The sequence below is a fragment of the Papaver somniferum genome, unplaced genomic scaffold (genome assembly GCF_003573695.1).
Source record: "Papaver somniferum cultivar HN1 unplaced genomic scaffold, ASM357369v1 unplaced-scaffold_10, whole genome shotgun sequence".
Classification (NCBI taxonomy): domain Eukaryota; kingdom Viridiplantae; phylum Streptophyta; class Magnoliopsida; order Ranunculales; family Papaveraceae; genus Papaver; species Papaver somniferum.
In genome coordinates, this window is record NW_020618825.1 from 3,937,174 (window position 1) to 3,953,009 (window position 15,836).

At 37.2% G+C, this 15,836-nt stretch overlaps 3 protein-coding genes across 3 annotated transcripts; all 3 read right to left on the reverse strand.

Moving 5' to 3' along the window:
• Window positions 1-2,463: 2,463 nt before the first annotated feature.
• LOC113326828 (60S ribosomal protein L21-2) lies at window positions 2,464-5,347 on the reverse strand. The gene is made up of 2 exons (XM_026574502.1): window positions 5,073-5,347; window positions 2,464-3,041 (listed from the first exon to the last, which is right to left on the reverse strand). Exons 1-2 carry the CDS (start codon window positions 5,307-5,309, stop codon window positions 2,784-2,786), a joined length of 495 nt encoding a protein of 164 aa, XP_026430287.1. The 5' UTR covers window positions 5,310-5,347; the 3' UTR covers window positions 2,464-2,783.
• Window positions 5,348-6,256: 909 nt separating this feature from the next.
• Window positions 6,257-6,792, reverse strand: LOC113326162 (histone acetyltransferase KAT6A-like). Its single transcript, XM_026573937.1, has 2 exons — window positions 6,490-6,792; window positions 6,257-6,316 (listed from the first exon to the last, which is right to left on the reverse strand). Exons 1-2 carry the CDS (start codon window positions 6,790-6,792, stop codon window positions 6,257-6,259), a joined length of 363 nt encoding a protein of 120 aa, XP_026429722.1.
• A 6,056-nt stretch (window positions 6,793-12,848) lies between these two features.
• Window positions 12,849-15,632, reverse strand: LOC113326163 (replication stress response regulator SDE2-like). Its single transcript, XM_026573938.1, has 5 exons — window positions 15,503-15,632; window positions 15,241-15,376; window positions 14,438-14,562; window positions 14,080-14,354; window positions 12,849-13,004 (listed from the first exon to the last, which is right to left on the reverse strand). The coding sequence occupies exons 1-5, from the start codon at window positions 15,630-15,632 to the stop codon at window positions 12,849-12,851; spliced, it is 822 nt and encodes a 273-aa protein (XP_026429723.1).
• Between the last annotated feature and the right edge of the window lie 204 nt (window positions 15,633-15,836).

Consider the following 15,836-nt stretch of genomic DNA (forward strand, 5'->3'; position numbering starts at 1 on the left):
AGCCCTAGTCACAAGGTAGTTCCGCCCCTGGTTAGGGTTGTTTTAGATTTAGTCCAAGGATTGTCAGTGCTATGCTATGAATTAGAAGTATATTGTTAGGGTTTATTCATTTACGACATATTTAAAGGCTCCTCACAATTAATGAAAAAATTAGTAAGAGTGTTAGCAATGTAGCCTCTCTCACACTCCTCTCTATGTCATGAAATTTTCACAGGAAGAGGATGAGCGCAATAGTAAATTAAATGTGGAAGAACGAGAGGAGGAGAAAAGATTATTTGAAGAAAAATGGAAGGAGGATGGAATGATTTGGAAAATGTTCATGAAAGCATGGGACAAGATCGTTTGGTCATCCAAGCATGACATTAGGAAAGTGTAATATTATATGTCAAAGTTGTTTTATGTTTCTTTTTCTTTTTCTTTTTGAAGCAAAGGTTGTATTCGTTTTGTGGTCATCCAGGCATGACATTTTCACCTAATCTCCTTAAAAAACCTTCTGTTTCATTAGGAAAGTCTTATAGCATAACTGGTTGTTTCTAAGTTCCTTTTTATCAATAAAATCGTGGAGCTATCATTACTCCATCGTCTATTGCTTTGAAAATCAACTAATTTTCAATAGTTCAAGTTAAAATTGGTAGATGTTGAAATTTGGTATTTCATAACGTGTTCTTGTTTTCATTGGTATATAGAGCCTTATAAATTTAACATATTTCCGAAATATTAATGTTGTCAATAGTAGATAGTGTAAAATAAGAGCGTGAGTGGATCCTCACTCATCCTCTTTAAAATTTAAACAACTTCAAAGGTGCAAAGGTGTTACATTTTTATCAATTTTTATTCTTTGTTTTTTATTACCCCCATTCGAATTTGACTTTCTGCTCTCAAACTATTAACTCATCGTCACCGACCCACTGCCCTGTATTATATCTCCACGATTTAATTAATCCTTAATCAAGTTGTTTAGTTTTCATATATATATATATATATCTGTATTATTGGTCTTAACTGATAAGTCTTCTCTTCCACCAAGCTCAGCTTCTTTTGAATCTCTCTTTTCGTGAAAATAAATAAAATTCAATCAATGGCAACTTGGATCACCGCTGCTCGTGCCGCCATAGGCCGCACAAGTAATCAAATATCACGTCAAACATTATCATCCTCGACAAATGAAACTTCAAAACTAATCCACCAACGAGGTCTAGCTACCGGTGCAGGTAAATTAATGAAACTCTCTCTTTGTATATCCAGACCGGCCTGAAATAGCTGGGAGTGCATTAGTTATGTACTTAGCTGTATCGCTCTTTATTGCACTATAAGATCATCAGGTACCCTCAAAGGTGGATCTGAAGCTAAGTATATCATATACACCGGCCTGGTAATTAACCAAGTCATCTTGTGCTTGCAATAATAACATAGCATGCAGATGCAGTTCAATATAACAAGGATCTAAACCGGTCTAAATTGAAGGTTTCGTCCGGTTAATTTCCGGCAAGTATTGAATATCCAGCAATTTCTCACGGACTATGTCTTTTGTGCAGTACTTTATCCATTAATACATTTATCTAGCAATTATCGATTATCGACGAGGAGAGGGATGAGAAAGTGGTAGTGTGGTACTCTAAAATAAACTTTTCTTAAAATAATGTTTGTTGAAATAATAATCTTCCTAAAATAATAAAATTCTTTAGTCCCAACTAGGTTTGTCCGGATTAAATTTTTTCGCGCTATTAATAATTTTTTCTCGATCCCAAAACTATTATTTTAAATAAATTTTACTATATTCGCACTTTATTTCTTCCCGCAAAAGCATAATATGGTTCATTGATTCTCATTTTTTTCACACTAATTGTGTTGTCTTTTCGTGTTTTTACAGGTTAGATACCTCGATGATGAAGTCCCTGCAAGTTAAAATGGTTTCCGGCAACAGAATGTTTGAAAATTCACCCATCTGAAGATGCAAAAATTTATGAGTTTCACTCTTATCATCTGTTGTTGTTCAAAATTTTAACCTGTTGCGTTGTAAGATTTGTTTTTAATAAAAATCAACCGATTAGATTACTCGGTCGCTACTTGACCAAGAATGAAAGCATGCAGTGGTTCACCCATCGCACAACACCATCACCATCAGGAAGATCGGAGTTCTGCACTACCTTTAAATGGCAGTGTGACACGGCCGCTTAACCTTAGAATCACAGGGATTATTGCTTTGCTTTTTCTCTAGGATAAAAAAAATAGGGCTGATAAGCAAATCTATTTGCTTGCGTAAGCAAATTTTCTTTTAACGTAGAAGTCAAATTTGATGGTAGACCTCTGAAAAATGTTCTGCACTCAAGATTATAAGTATGCATTCAAAATGTTCTGTATGTATTCAGACTATATACATACATTTATGAGTCAATCTTATTGGTCTCTGGACAAGTTCAGACTACAATAATAGTGAACTAGTCCTGGATTTACAGAAATCAATTTCAACAAGATAACCAACCATTCTGAAAACTCTTATGAAAATCATGAACACATACAATGCGAGACTAAATTTTGGAATGCAGCTCCAGAGAGAACAAAATATTTGATTGGCAGAACAAGTCTATGATTTTAGATGACACAAAATATAGAAACTAGTAGTTAACAAGGGAAACCAAGATGAAATACCAATCTCTAAAACATCCTACACATACCAAAATCTGTTTAATTACCTCCATCTCTCTTACTGAAAGTCTAAACTGCAGTTTTTGTTTCTCGACCAACATAGCCTCCACCACAAGCGAAAAACAACAAAACTGTTTCTAATACCCACCTTTAAGATCATTGACAACATCATATGGAATGGGAGTAACAGTTTCTAGTGTTGCTCCTTCAACCATGAAACCAGGTTTAGGGCCCTCGGGTTGTCTCTTGGTGCTAATCTTTTCACCTCTAGCTTTAGCCTCAGCCTTCAACTTGTCATTCTGAACCTTCCTAAGCTTGAACTCTTCTCTGCACCTTGATGGCTGAACATGTTCAATCCTTACATGGATCCTTTTCTTTAAGATGTTACCACGAACCTACATGAATTGAATGCATAATGACAATCAATTAGAACTGCATCCCAATCCCAAATATTGCAATACAGAAACAGTTCATGAACATCCATAGATTACAAATAAAACACATCCCAGATATGAATGTCTGGTGCCTGTAGATAAGGTTCATTCATCCAAAGAGTAACAAACTTTGATTGTCAAAAGAATCACAAACAGAACAGACAAGCATGTAAAAATTAATTAGGTATACACTGTTGGTTAAGACTGTCACAGATAATTAAAACCGTAATAAATTTTATTACACATCAAGATGATTATTTTCAAAAATATCATATATTCTACTACCACTAAGATATAGAAACCACTCCCAGTGATAAGAAAACTTTCACAACTACTCAAAAGGCCCTTGAGTTATACTGCTGGTGGGTGCAGGATAAAGAAGCGGCAAGATAACTAACGTCATTCTATGGGCGGTAGTGGCCAAATCCTACATTTGATCCAAATTCTGCCACCATCATATCAACGTTGCTATACCTACCAAGGAAAACACAAGGAAAACACTGAGAGAAATGGTCCTTCCTAGAGGAAGCCAGTAGAGGGGGGCCAAATGTGGACCAATGCCCTCTACCACTAAATTTGGAGGGGTGGGCTCTTTTGAATGACATCAACCATTTAGATGCATTTGGTCCACCCCTATTGGAATGACATGCATCTATTTGTGATAGGCCAAATTAAAAATTTCTTGTGATAGTCTTTTCTACTTTTGTATGCATGGTTTAAGGCGTTTCGGGAATACATGTATACAAAATTAGTAAGACTATCATATAGCAACAAGTTTGTGTTTTGGCCTATAGCAACCAAAAGGCCTGAATGCCATTGCCTCCACTGACAACAATATCTTTTATAGGAACCCACACATACGTTGTTCTATATGAAACTACTATCAAGAAAACTTTCACCACCAGCTGCTCAAAAGGCCATCAAAACTATGCTGCTGGCAGGTGCAGGTTAAACAAGTGGCAAAGAAAGCTTTCATACGGCAAGATTAATTGGTTCAAATCCAATAGTAGGTAAGGTCGAACTTTCAACTAAGTAGCATAGTCTAAAACTTAAGATTCTTTATTACTGAAAACTTCTTTAGTTAAAACTTAAGATTCTTTATTGCTGAAAACTTACTTTAGAAATGGCTAGCTGCTGAATAACCTACAGTTTGGAGTATCATTATCATTTTCATCACAGAAGTTTCTAGCAAAGATGAATCATGCATTGACATCATGCTTGCTAGTACCACACCAATTTCACACTAAAAATCAAAACCCATAACCCTATTGAAAAGATCCATTAAGCAAAAGATAGAAAAGTGAAAAAGAAAAGCTTTCTAGACTAGATGTTCGAAAGGCCCTAAGCTGCACTGGGTGCAGGATAAGGAAGCGGCAAAGAAAACAATTTCATTTTACATACAATAATGGCCTAATCAAATCTCTCAAAGGTTGTCCATACTAAAAATACTATCCTGCTGAATTACAGTTTGGGATATCATCAAACTTTTCATCAAAATTATTTCAGCAATTATAATCATAGAATCATGCTTGTTAACACCAATCTAAGTGCAAAACAACATGTAAAGCACACAAATACATATTACAAAACTAAACCCTAAAACCCATTTACATAAAACCCAAATTTACATACAAATTTCTCAAAAGAATAACAGAAAATTTAAAATAGCAACCATGATTGATCCTCTCAAGCCAATAGTACGTGAAAATTCATGTTCAATTTATGTTTGGTTAAGCCGATTCATTATTGTTGTGCAAGTGTTTCTACCACTGATTTGTTTTCTTAATAACCTCAAATCTGCTTTAAAACCCTATGAATCACAATAAAATCCACAGTGAATCCTACAATTATAAACCCTATAAACCAATTTTCATCTACATAAAACCCTAAAAACCCATTTCATCTACTAAATCTCAAAATCCATAAACCCAACAAACCGATTCAGTAATAAAAAGATAAACAATAAAGTGAAAGGATGAGATTGAAGTAGACCTGTTTGTTGATTTCAACACCAATAGCACGCTTGGTAACATTCCAGACGATACCAGTACGTCCATGGTAGAACTTATGAGGCATACCCTTGTGAATAGCACCATTAACTTTGATATCAACATAATCACCAATCTTGAATGTTCTCAGGTAAGTAGTAAGAGCGATGTAGCCCTTCTTCCTGAATGGACGAGAGAAGAGATCTCTGGTTCTTGAACGGAGACCATGTCCAGCAGGCATTTTGTGTTCTGCAGATTTCTTAACTTACTCTCGAAATTGCCTCTCTCTATTTACTTTATATACCCCCTCGTATTGAAGAAGAAGAAACTGAAACCCTAAAATGTGTTTCTGGGTTGGGCTTTTGATTAAAATCATACCGGATATTTCAGCCCAAATGTGTTTGGAAAACATTCTCATTGGAGCTGACTTACCCGTTGCTTGTCTGGATCTAACATATATCACTTGATTCACTTAGATTTGACTCAATATGTTTTTTCCTGACTCAAAAATATGTAAGTTGGTAGTTTGATCCTATGAGTCAGGACATTTTATTTCCCCATCCAAATGAGTCCGTGTCAAATCTGACTCAAAAACGAAAAACAAATAATATGACATCTAACTCAATTCGAGTCAGATTCATAAGCCGAGTCAGCAAAAAACAAACACTTTGAGTCAAATTTGACTCCATTGACTGAAAAATATACAAGTCAACAGCATTTTATTTGACTCAGTATGTTGTGTTTTTTTGAGACACATCTAACTCACTTGATTCAAAAATATACAAGTTAGGGGCATTTTATTTCTTGATGTAAATGGGCGCGAATCCGGAATCAGGTCTGAGTCAGATCTGACTCAAACTAAAAAACAAGCCGTCTCATTTCTGACTCCTGCCCAGTCAGGGACCAAGTTACAACATGTTTATCTCATTTCGTCCAGATACACCATGGATGCTGAGAGACTCGCCCCAACAAAGCGATCTGAAGACTCATGGCATCTGTTGTTCTCATGGATGCGAGGTACTGAACTTCATCAAAACTGCTGAATAATATTTGGTTCATTTTGATTTTGAAAAGAAAACAACCAAATGGTCAAAGACATTTTCTCTTATGCCACACGTTCTCAAGATTTTTAGCCAAAATTCCTGTTTTTCCTACGAATTGATATTGCTGCAGTTGCACAAACACATACTAGCACTGCCAATTGATTATTACTGACACAAGAAGATCTTCAACTGAGGCAAACATTAACTGAAACACAAATTTAATCAAAATATTTGGACGTTACAAACTTTTATTTGGGATTTGAGTCCTCTTAAATGATGAGGACAGGAAGCTCTACAAGTAACAACCATGCATGTCTAAAGAAGAAGAACAAAGAAGAAGACCAGGACGATGCAAATGAATATCGAATTAGAACGTACTGAAGCTGAATTATTATCATAAGGGAAATAACCATAAGGGTTTGGAGGGGGATGTTGCTGACAGCACTGAACTGCCGGTGTTGGTGGACAATTAGCTTGTCCAGGTGGTGGTGGAGCTCCGTATGATGGGTACCCTGACGGCGATGGCGGAGGTTGAGACTGGCATGTGTATGGACAGATTGAGCAGTTTACACAAACATTCGAGGACGGTAAGAGACCATCACTGGAAACATTTTCTGCGCTGTTACAGTTGGATATTATCAACAAGAGAGCAACAAGCAAGGCCAACTTTGCAAACGCCATTTTTTCGTTCTGACTACCTGCAAACTGTCTAGAGAGAAACAAACAAAATTTTGCAGAAAGAAAGAAATCACAGTCTGTGAACAGAATATGAAACTGCATTCACCCGGCTCGAGAGCTTAAACTTGATCTATCTCTGCCAAGGTTAGGCCACATGGGCACATAGTTTCGCCACATGGATAGCAACTTGTCATTATCTTGTGTACTGTGACATCACTGACTGTTCAACTTTTTAACCTTACTTGCATGATACCATCCACAGAATCAATAAGACTTCAGTTTTGTTTTTATTTTTATATGAAATGCAATTCTATTCTGTAACTTCAATGTTTACTTGTTTCCATTGGGGTACTTTCTCGTCACCTATGATCCCCATATCGAACAAGACTACCATTGTGCCAGAAAGTTTGCAGTCTCAATTTTCAACCTTTAAGATATTACCCGGTAATAACATACAAATATAGCTAGTCTCTTGCAAGTTCGCAAATCTGTGCAACAACAAAAAAAAAAGGATTAGCAACCACGACACCACCAAGTACAGGTACAAAGCCAAAGAAGAAGCTCTGTTGTGCCTGCCCAGCAACTAAAAATCTGAGAGATGAGTGCATCCTGCAGCATGTTGAAGATGCACACACCAACTGGATTGAGACTTATAAATACACATACGAATTGATACAGAAAACTTAGAAAAATAGAATAGTAGAGTTGCTAACAAAAAGAAGGCTTTAATTTCAATTGGGAAACAGTATAGTCATCATGTATGGTCAAGATCCTGTAAACCGTATTACACAGACTACTATTTCTAGAGGATATACTGCAGATTTGATCTACAGGCGTTAGGTCCAGAGTGTAGGCATATTTATGTTTACTCTTACTGAGGTGGCTGAAAAGTATCATTTACCATGCTCAACGTTTTGCAATTGGATGGAATTAGGGTCAAGATGTTATCCAAGATAAATAAAAAATGATAATCAAACATGTCTAGATCAGAAGCTGAAATCAATTCTTTGTATTCAAACATAGAGTTCCACAACAAAGTTTGTGATTCCATCAAATGGTATCTTAAAAATGATTGAATACATTGCTTCTACGTCGCTACTCAGTCAGTCATATAACAGGAATTTTCAAAGATCCATTTCTTTAGCAAGAGCTCCTTGGAAAGTTTGTACAGACAAGTGAGGAGCCATGCCACATTCATATGATCATATAAACAATGTACCATGACACAAAGAAAACGACATGAAAATAGTTGGCGGTGAACATACCTCCATTTCCACGATACAGGTAAAATCATAGAAATGCAATGCCTTCCCAAGACCAGAGTTCTCTTTCAGCTAAAATCATACAACTGCGCAACTATCTTCGATCTGAGTGTGGCTAGAACGACCTGATTAATATTTTGTGCCGCAAGCCACTATACTTTACTTTTCTTATTTTTCCTCTTAACCGTAGGCAGAATATATCTGTGATTCGGAAGGATATCGCCCCAATAAGTCGAACGAACCATCTCATAAAACAATGGTAATTGCAACCATGCAAACAAGAGGATAGGACAAGGAGTAAACAGAGCTATTGGAATCGGCGCCCACGGAAATCTGCCTCCAACCACGATAAACAATGATGCCCCAAAAGCTACTAATATAGTCGCCATAGAAATAAAAAGAGTTGCAAAACCAATTATTAATTTTTGTGGGAGAGACTTGAGAAAATCCATTTCTGCATAACGCGAAGTATATATAGCTAAAAACATCAGCACCGAGGTGATAGAAGTAAACAGAGCTAGAGCATCAGCTACAACGAACAGTGTAAATGAGGTCTCTCCTAAGAAAACTGGGGTCCCGTTCATGGTGCTATTACTGTCATTAATATTACCTCCTGGAACAGTGAAAGCAGCTGCAAATGCTACAGTAGCAATGAGAGCAGCAACTATCATGCACGAGCCAGATGTATCCTTCATCCAATCCTCTCCTTTCTTCAGCAAATCTTTGTGTTCGTGTGCGAACACATATCGAGCTGTATCCCCTTTCTCATTTCTTTTATACCTATCATTTCACGCATAATACTCTCTACCCCCTGAATGAGAAGATAAATTACATATAAACTGTAGGATTAAAAAAAACAAAAAAAACTGCACATGTAAAAATGTTCTATCTGAATGGTATATGAAACCATCTTCCTTGCCTTAAACCATTGCACTTCTCGTTGCATCTGAAGAGCTACACCTGAGATCAGATTGAGTTGAGCAGACGGCGCCAGCTTTGCAGCATAATGCAAGATGGTATTTTTATGATCATCTGTCGTAGAAACCAGATCGATCTTATATCCAACTTCGTCTCCAATGTCGCATATAAGACTCACTATCATTTCGTTCCTTTCTGCAATAGCCATTTCTATCATCCTTTCATCCGGTAACTGATGCCATATCAGGGATCTGACCTTCGTAAGGCCCTCCACAACAAATTCTATGATTCCTTCCTTTACAGCTACCTTTATAATGTCGGGATTTTCTTGAAAAAAAACTATTACTTCCTGTCCTTTCATTCTGTTATTGAGTTCCACTAACATTTGCTTAAGCAATGCCAGTGCTTGTTCGTGCATTGTATAATTTTATTATACAGGGCACTGAAACAAAGATCAAACTGTAGCATCATGAAATTGAAACTATTTGATCCATAATTATTTTTTACCATAATTAGAAAGTTGCATTGGCATTAGAATGTACGTAGATGGCCATTTTACATACCTCGCGTTAAGTAAGGCATGAGGGCTCGGATTCCTTGATCAATAGTTGACATGATATTTTCCTTAATGGCTTCTGAGCTTCCTGTTGAGTTTTCTAGATCTCTTTTGGTGCATTCTGATGACTGGCAAGTAGTTGCTTCGACTGGTTGAACATATTTAGAATTCATGTCCACTTGCATTACAGTACCAGCATACCATTTAATCGCATTCAGAACAAATTCAAATTATTTAATTAACAAAAACACTGCATAATTAAAAATCAAAAGTTAAGGTAATGAATAAGCAACTAACACGAATAGATGAGGTCCTGCCACCATGTCAGTTTAGATCCACTTCAAAAAGCAAATGGCATTTGAACCAACGCCTCAAGTGCACACTTATTATCTTCTTGTGATTTCTTCATAACCAATGCCGTAAAACGTTTGACAAGACATAACGCCAAATCTGCAAATGAAACAATTGTTTGTATGTGTCACAAACATCTATATATGCTTAATAGAATGATTGAATTTGGGGTTGTCCAGTCAGTCACTCTTGGCCTAGGGGTGGCTACTTTGATACAAATTCCAGATGCCACAAACATCTGTATATGCTTCACATAGAAAAGAAGAAGTTATTAGTAGTTTTAATTTGCTTACTCACCATAGAAATTATGTTGAATTGCCCTTTGTAATAATCTAACACCGTCTTGATCTAAGAATGGACTTGGGTCTTCGTCTTTTGTAACAGAGTACAGATACTGAATTATCTTCTTCTGCTCAATTGTAACACATAGAAGAGCAATTTCAAGTGGAGTCCTTCCAAAGGCATCACGTATCTGTGTCAACTTTGGATTTTTATTTACCGTCACCACAACAGATTCAAAATATCCATGCATGGCAGCACTGTGACATGCTGTGTAACCATTGTCGGTAGTTTTACATTCAAGTATTTCTGGCGCCATGAGTTTAACAATCTCTTCCACCATATTGATATCTAGCCTCCAATGTATAGCCATATGCAATGCAGTTGATGAGTCATTTTGGATCCCTTCTTTAACTACTTCAGGGTTGTCCTTAAGAATCTTCTTAACTGTTTCCAATTCATTCTTCTTTAGTGCTTTATATAGTATGTCATTTCTACCAGGAAAATAAGTTGCCACCTGACCATCCTCTTCTCGACATGCAACAGTGAAAATGATTAAGAAATATATAAAAAATAAAAATAAATGTATACACATTCAGTAAGCCATATCCCATATGTATAACCTACCAGCTTTAGCGGCGGGCTCATCGTTATCATCATCAGCATCATCTGAGATCTCTTCATTATCAGTATTGTCGCCACTATCTTCTTCTGGCACCAATTTGTCAAAATGATGAAAGGAACCATAAATACAAATAAGTGAAAAAAAATAGACGAATAACCGCAGTTATACCATTATTATGCATAATTTTCTTGGATGAGGACACACTACAGAATGAATACTTTAAGGTATACCTTGCTGTCTATGATTTATACTGGCAGTATTAGCGCTTCGACTTAAAATGTCTATGACTTGTTGCTGAGTACTTGCTTGTGTTTCTGCTAATTTAACTTGAGACTCAGCAAGCACCTTAAGCAGCTCTTTAATTTCTATGATTTGGTCGTGAGACCGATGAGTTGGATCTCTAGCAGCAAACATGGTTGTGGTGGGAACAATATGGGGAAAGGGAGAGAGAGAGAGATCAAGGAAATGAAGTGGGTATCTAGTGTCCAAAGGATATTGTTTATATAGACTCCAAACATTAAAGATTAATTGGTACACTATTTTACAGAGTCTGTACATTCATGTCTCAACCACCATTTGCATGTTATGCAGAGACATTAAACGATGGTTGTTCTACTTTAAAGGGCCATCAAAGTCTTTCAAGTCAACACCACAATAATGAGGAGAACAGTCCTACCTCTGCCTACTCAAATTGCACGCAGAGACTAGAGTTGGACGTCTTATATGCCATTAATGGCAACGCTGCAAGCATTAACGAGGAAAAGATGACTTGACAAAGAGAAAGGTTGACTCGTCAGACATGGGCAGCTGTAATATCTCCCAACTACATCAGCCTCCTACATGACGTAGACTATTGTGACGTAGGCATAGACTTTAACAAAGCAACTGCACAATTTTACGATCAAAGTTGATGATAAGGCCTTCTTACCATGACCAAGTTAAACCTCAAAGAGTATTATGCATTAAATATTTGTAAAATGTTAAATTAACAGTTTGATCTAGTTTTTAAAACATCAGCAGCACTTGTGCATAAATTAATATTTACCGACAAAAAAACAGATAGATTATTATTATTATTGCAGAAGACCTCATTGATTCTCACGGGGTTCAGAATCAGACAATTAAAGAAAAACCATGTCTTCACCACCGGTTCAACAGAAGAAAAAAAAAGGATATGCAACCACAACATCACCTACTACAAAAACGAACCAACCCAAAAAGATCTGTTGTGCCAGCCCAGCGACTAAAATGCTGAGAGATGAGTGCAGAAAAGTCTTGTGACAGCATGTGAAGATGCATGCACTAAATCAATCGAAGCTCAAAAAATTTGTCTTCACGCTAAGGGTTTTAACGTTAGGAAGTGAAGAATAAAACCACATAAGTAGTTGATATGGAAAACTTAGAATAGAATACTGTTACCAAGAGTTCTTATCAACAGGAATCCTTTAAATTCATTTCCAGGACACTGAACTAATGCTGCACTGTATGACAGCTTTGACTAAGACGAGTTACTTGTACAAATTAATCATCATAACTTTCACTTATAAACCTATCTGCGTAAGTGGAGTAATGCCGTTCAGTTAGTTACTTTGCATTGAATTCGTTGCTTCCTGGCTAAGCAATTACCAACTTAGAAACCACAATACTCACCTATAATCAAGATCTTGCAAACTGCATAGTAGACTACGGACATCAACTTTATGTCCCTAGGTAGTACCACTGAGTTGTATCCTATCTGTTTTTCTACTATCACTAATTCCACAGTATACGTTGATTTGATCCACAGGTGTTAGTTCTAGAGTGCAGGCGACGATATGTTTAGTCTTACTGAGGTTGGTCCCGGAAATATTTTTTCTTCGATGCTCTGAAGTGTTAGGGTGGGCGTTTTACAGTTGTATAGAAATGACAATTAAACTAATCTGTATGGGAAGCGGAGTTCATTCTTTGTGTTCAGGCATAAGACTTTTAAGACTTCCATGACGAAGTTTGTGATTCCATTAAATGGTCATCTTGAAAACGATACATTACATTGCCTCTATGTAGCTACTTAGTCATAAACAACTGAGAATTACAAAGGAATAATTTTTTGCAAGAGCTTCTTTGGAAGTTTACTTACAGGTGTGGTTTGGAGAAGGAAAAGCCTAGAAGCATGCTCTTGTAACATCCCCCCACATTTCAATTCATGTGCTTGTAATTCTGCTTTTAACCTCTCCAAACCAAGAACCTGCATACACGACCAATATTAGTACATTGCAACAGCAAACGGAAATGTATATTAACTTAATACAGAACAGAAGGTTTAACTATATTACTTGATGCATCTCAATACCACATTTCAAGAAAAGACAAAAAACAAACAAAAAACAACTAAAAAACCCAGACCCTGAAAGCTTACTAGCCTTGTCCATCCCTAACTTACAAATTTCATATAGCAACCCGGGTATCGAAAGAATGGCAGTGTCTTAGATCAACTGTAGTTAGGAATTTTATGGAGGTTCAAAGTTTAATCACCTAAGAAAGGATTTTTCTTTAACTCATGCACACAACCAATCATTGAGGAACAAAGGCTCATAACTCACTGGATCTTCAAATCGTATGTACTTCCAATTTCCAAATCAAAGACGATTGGACAGTTAAGCTTACTACACAATTAAACACAACATGCAGAAGAAGCTGGATACGCTTAAATAGTTATCCATTCGGGTTCGTGAATAGTTGACTACCTTAAAGAGTCATGGACATACACTTACCAGATCAGACCACTACATGTTGTTCAATAACCCTAACAAATATCACTTCCACTTGGTTAGGTAGCAGTTTTCTCTTCTTTGCTTGTCATGTCATACACACAACCAAAGAGCCATACTTTATTCTTAGAATCAGACAATGTAAGGAAATAAGACACAATTAGAAATTACGATCAGCGAACAATATAAGAATCAGGCCTTCGCTAAATGCTAAGTCTAATCCCTAAGATGGAAAGGAGGCTGGAGCCATATCATATGGGGAAATTAACAATCTAAGGAGCCTGTGGGATATATTTTCAGTAGTTTGTATGATATTTGGCGTGAAGCAAGTCCTTCTATTCTACCAACTCAATTCTAAGATGGACTGTTTAGAATGCTGAGCTGCCGTACTATATCTCTTTTGTTATTCCTTACATTAGCAAGTAACTGCTTACTCTCAGGTATCTGCTAGCAAGTTCCACTTTTACATCCTACTGAAGAGACAATTTATACTGCTAACTTCTAGAGAGAAAATTGTCAACAACATATAGTAGGGAGTTGTACTCATAGTACCTGTATCTCTGAAGCAAGGTTATAATCATCCAAATCCAATGGCGTCCCCAGATTAGAGTTGTTTTTGCTTGCAACTGCTGCTTCTTCAACAGAACAACCCCCAGTTTCCAGATTCAAAACGGTTGCACTTTCATCAACTATTTGAATGTCACTTTCAGATTTAGTTACAACTGCCCCGTTACTTTTAACATGAACCTCAGCTTCAGATTCAATATCCTCATGACTGCCCGACTTGGGTCCTACAAGCTGATGGATTCCAGTATGAACTCCAGACCCTTGCCCCAGTTCAAAACATCCCAAGCTCCTCTCTGTTAAACCTCCAGGAGAAGATGATTCACCACCACAATTCTCCACTGACCAGAACCAGAACTTCCTTCACCATCCTTTAACTTTACATCATGACTTCCATCATCAAGAACCTCTGGTTTTCCATCATTTTCATCAGCACTGCTATCACTTTCAACATTGTTTGCTTTCACCATCCTACAAAATGTCAAAATCAACAGATACCATCAATTCCTAAATTCTTGAAATATTTCAACAACAAGAAGAACACCAGCACAACTTTCAACTTCAAATTTCAATGGTAGTAATATTTCTGCCAGATGGGTGATATAGTTGGGTCTGCATAGCACCACCACCTAAAGCTATCACCGCTGATGGTTAATAGTTGGCCCTACATAGACCAGCAGCAGCAACCACCACTTACCACCCACCACCATGTTTCATTTTCAAATGTGGTGATGGGTACTAGTCGTATCTGTGTAAACCAACACCACCAGAAGTGATGACCGCACCCCACCAACAAGTTCCAATTTCAGTGGTGGTGATGGGTGATAGTTGGGCCTGCATGGACCACCACTACAACAAACAACCACCACCCACCACCATATTTCAATTTTAAAGGTGGTGATGGTTGTGGGTGGTGGTGATAGGTGCTACTTGGGTATCCAAGATCACCACCACTAGCAACAACCACCACCCATCACCACGTTTCAATTTCAAAGGTGGTGATGGTTGTGGGTGGTGGTGATGGGTGTTGCTTGGGTGTGCGTAGACCACCACAACAATCACCGCCGCCGCCAACACCCACCACCATATTTCCATTTCAATCACAAATAATAAAATGAAACAAAATCTATAAAACAAAATAACAAACACATTACAAGCAAAACCCAAGCCCTAAAACAACCCTTACCATTCAAACGCTCTTTGGAACTCCTCCCAGAAGTAGGAAAAATCTTCCTCTTCCCCTCCTTCAAACTCCCAAACACATCCCTAACAACATTCTCAACACCTTCAGCAGAAGCAACTTTAAAATTGTAATTTGGGTTTCATTGTATGTTTAGTTCCTGTGATTAATCTCTCATGAAGTTGGAGGATTTGAAATTATTCTGAATAGATGGGTTTTGATTGATTTCACCTGATATTGCTGGGGTTGTGAATTTTAGAGTTGCTGTTCTGCCATCAAATAAAGCTTTACTAGAACATTGTAGACCTCCATTGATGGAACTCAAAAATGAGTTCAAATCCCCAATTTCATTGCAAGCCATATTATTATTGAGTAGCAATAAGGGCTACCCGTTTTACTTGGGCCACTCGTAATTTTGTGTTTAGGTCAAAGGAGGTCTTAAATGGTCAAACGTTTGACTATTGGACAAACCCTAAAACTAGGGCTGCACGAAACCAAACCAGAATCATGGAACCGAACCTAAATCGAAGAATTTAAACCGAACCGAACCGAAACCATAAGAAGA

Coding starts and splice junctions, on each gene's coding strand:
- LOC113326828 (XM_026574502.1), bottom strand. CDS start 5,309: ATGCCTGCTGGACATGGTCTCCGTTCAAGAACCAGAGATCTCTTCTCT. Junction 3,042..5,072: donor GTGTTGAAATCAACAAACAG/GTCTACTTCAAT, acceptor CAATTCATGTAG/GTTCGTGGTAACATCTTAAA.
- LOC113326162 (XM_026573937.1), bottom strand. CDS start 6,792: ATGGCGTTTGCAAAGTTGGCCTTGCTTGTTGCTCTCTTGTTGATAATA. Junction 6,317..6,489: donor ATGATAATAATTCAGCTTCA/GTACGTTCTAAT, acceptor TTTGTGTTTCAG/TTAATGTTTGCCTCAGTTGA.
- LOC113326163 (XM_026573938.1), bottom strand. CDS start 15,632: ATGGCTTGCAATGAAATTGGGGATTTGAACTCATTTTTGAGTTCCATC. Junction 15,377..15,502: donor CACAACCCCAGCAATATCAG/GTGAAATCAATC, acceptor CTTCTGCTGAAG/GTGTTGAGAATGTTGTTAGG. Junction 14,563..15,240: donor GCTTGGGTTTTGCTTGTAAT/GTGTTTGTTATT, acceptor GACATTTTGTAG/GATGGTGAAAGCAAACAATG.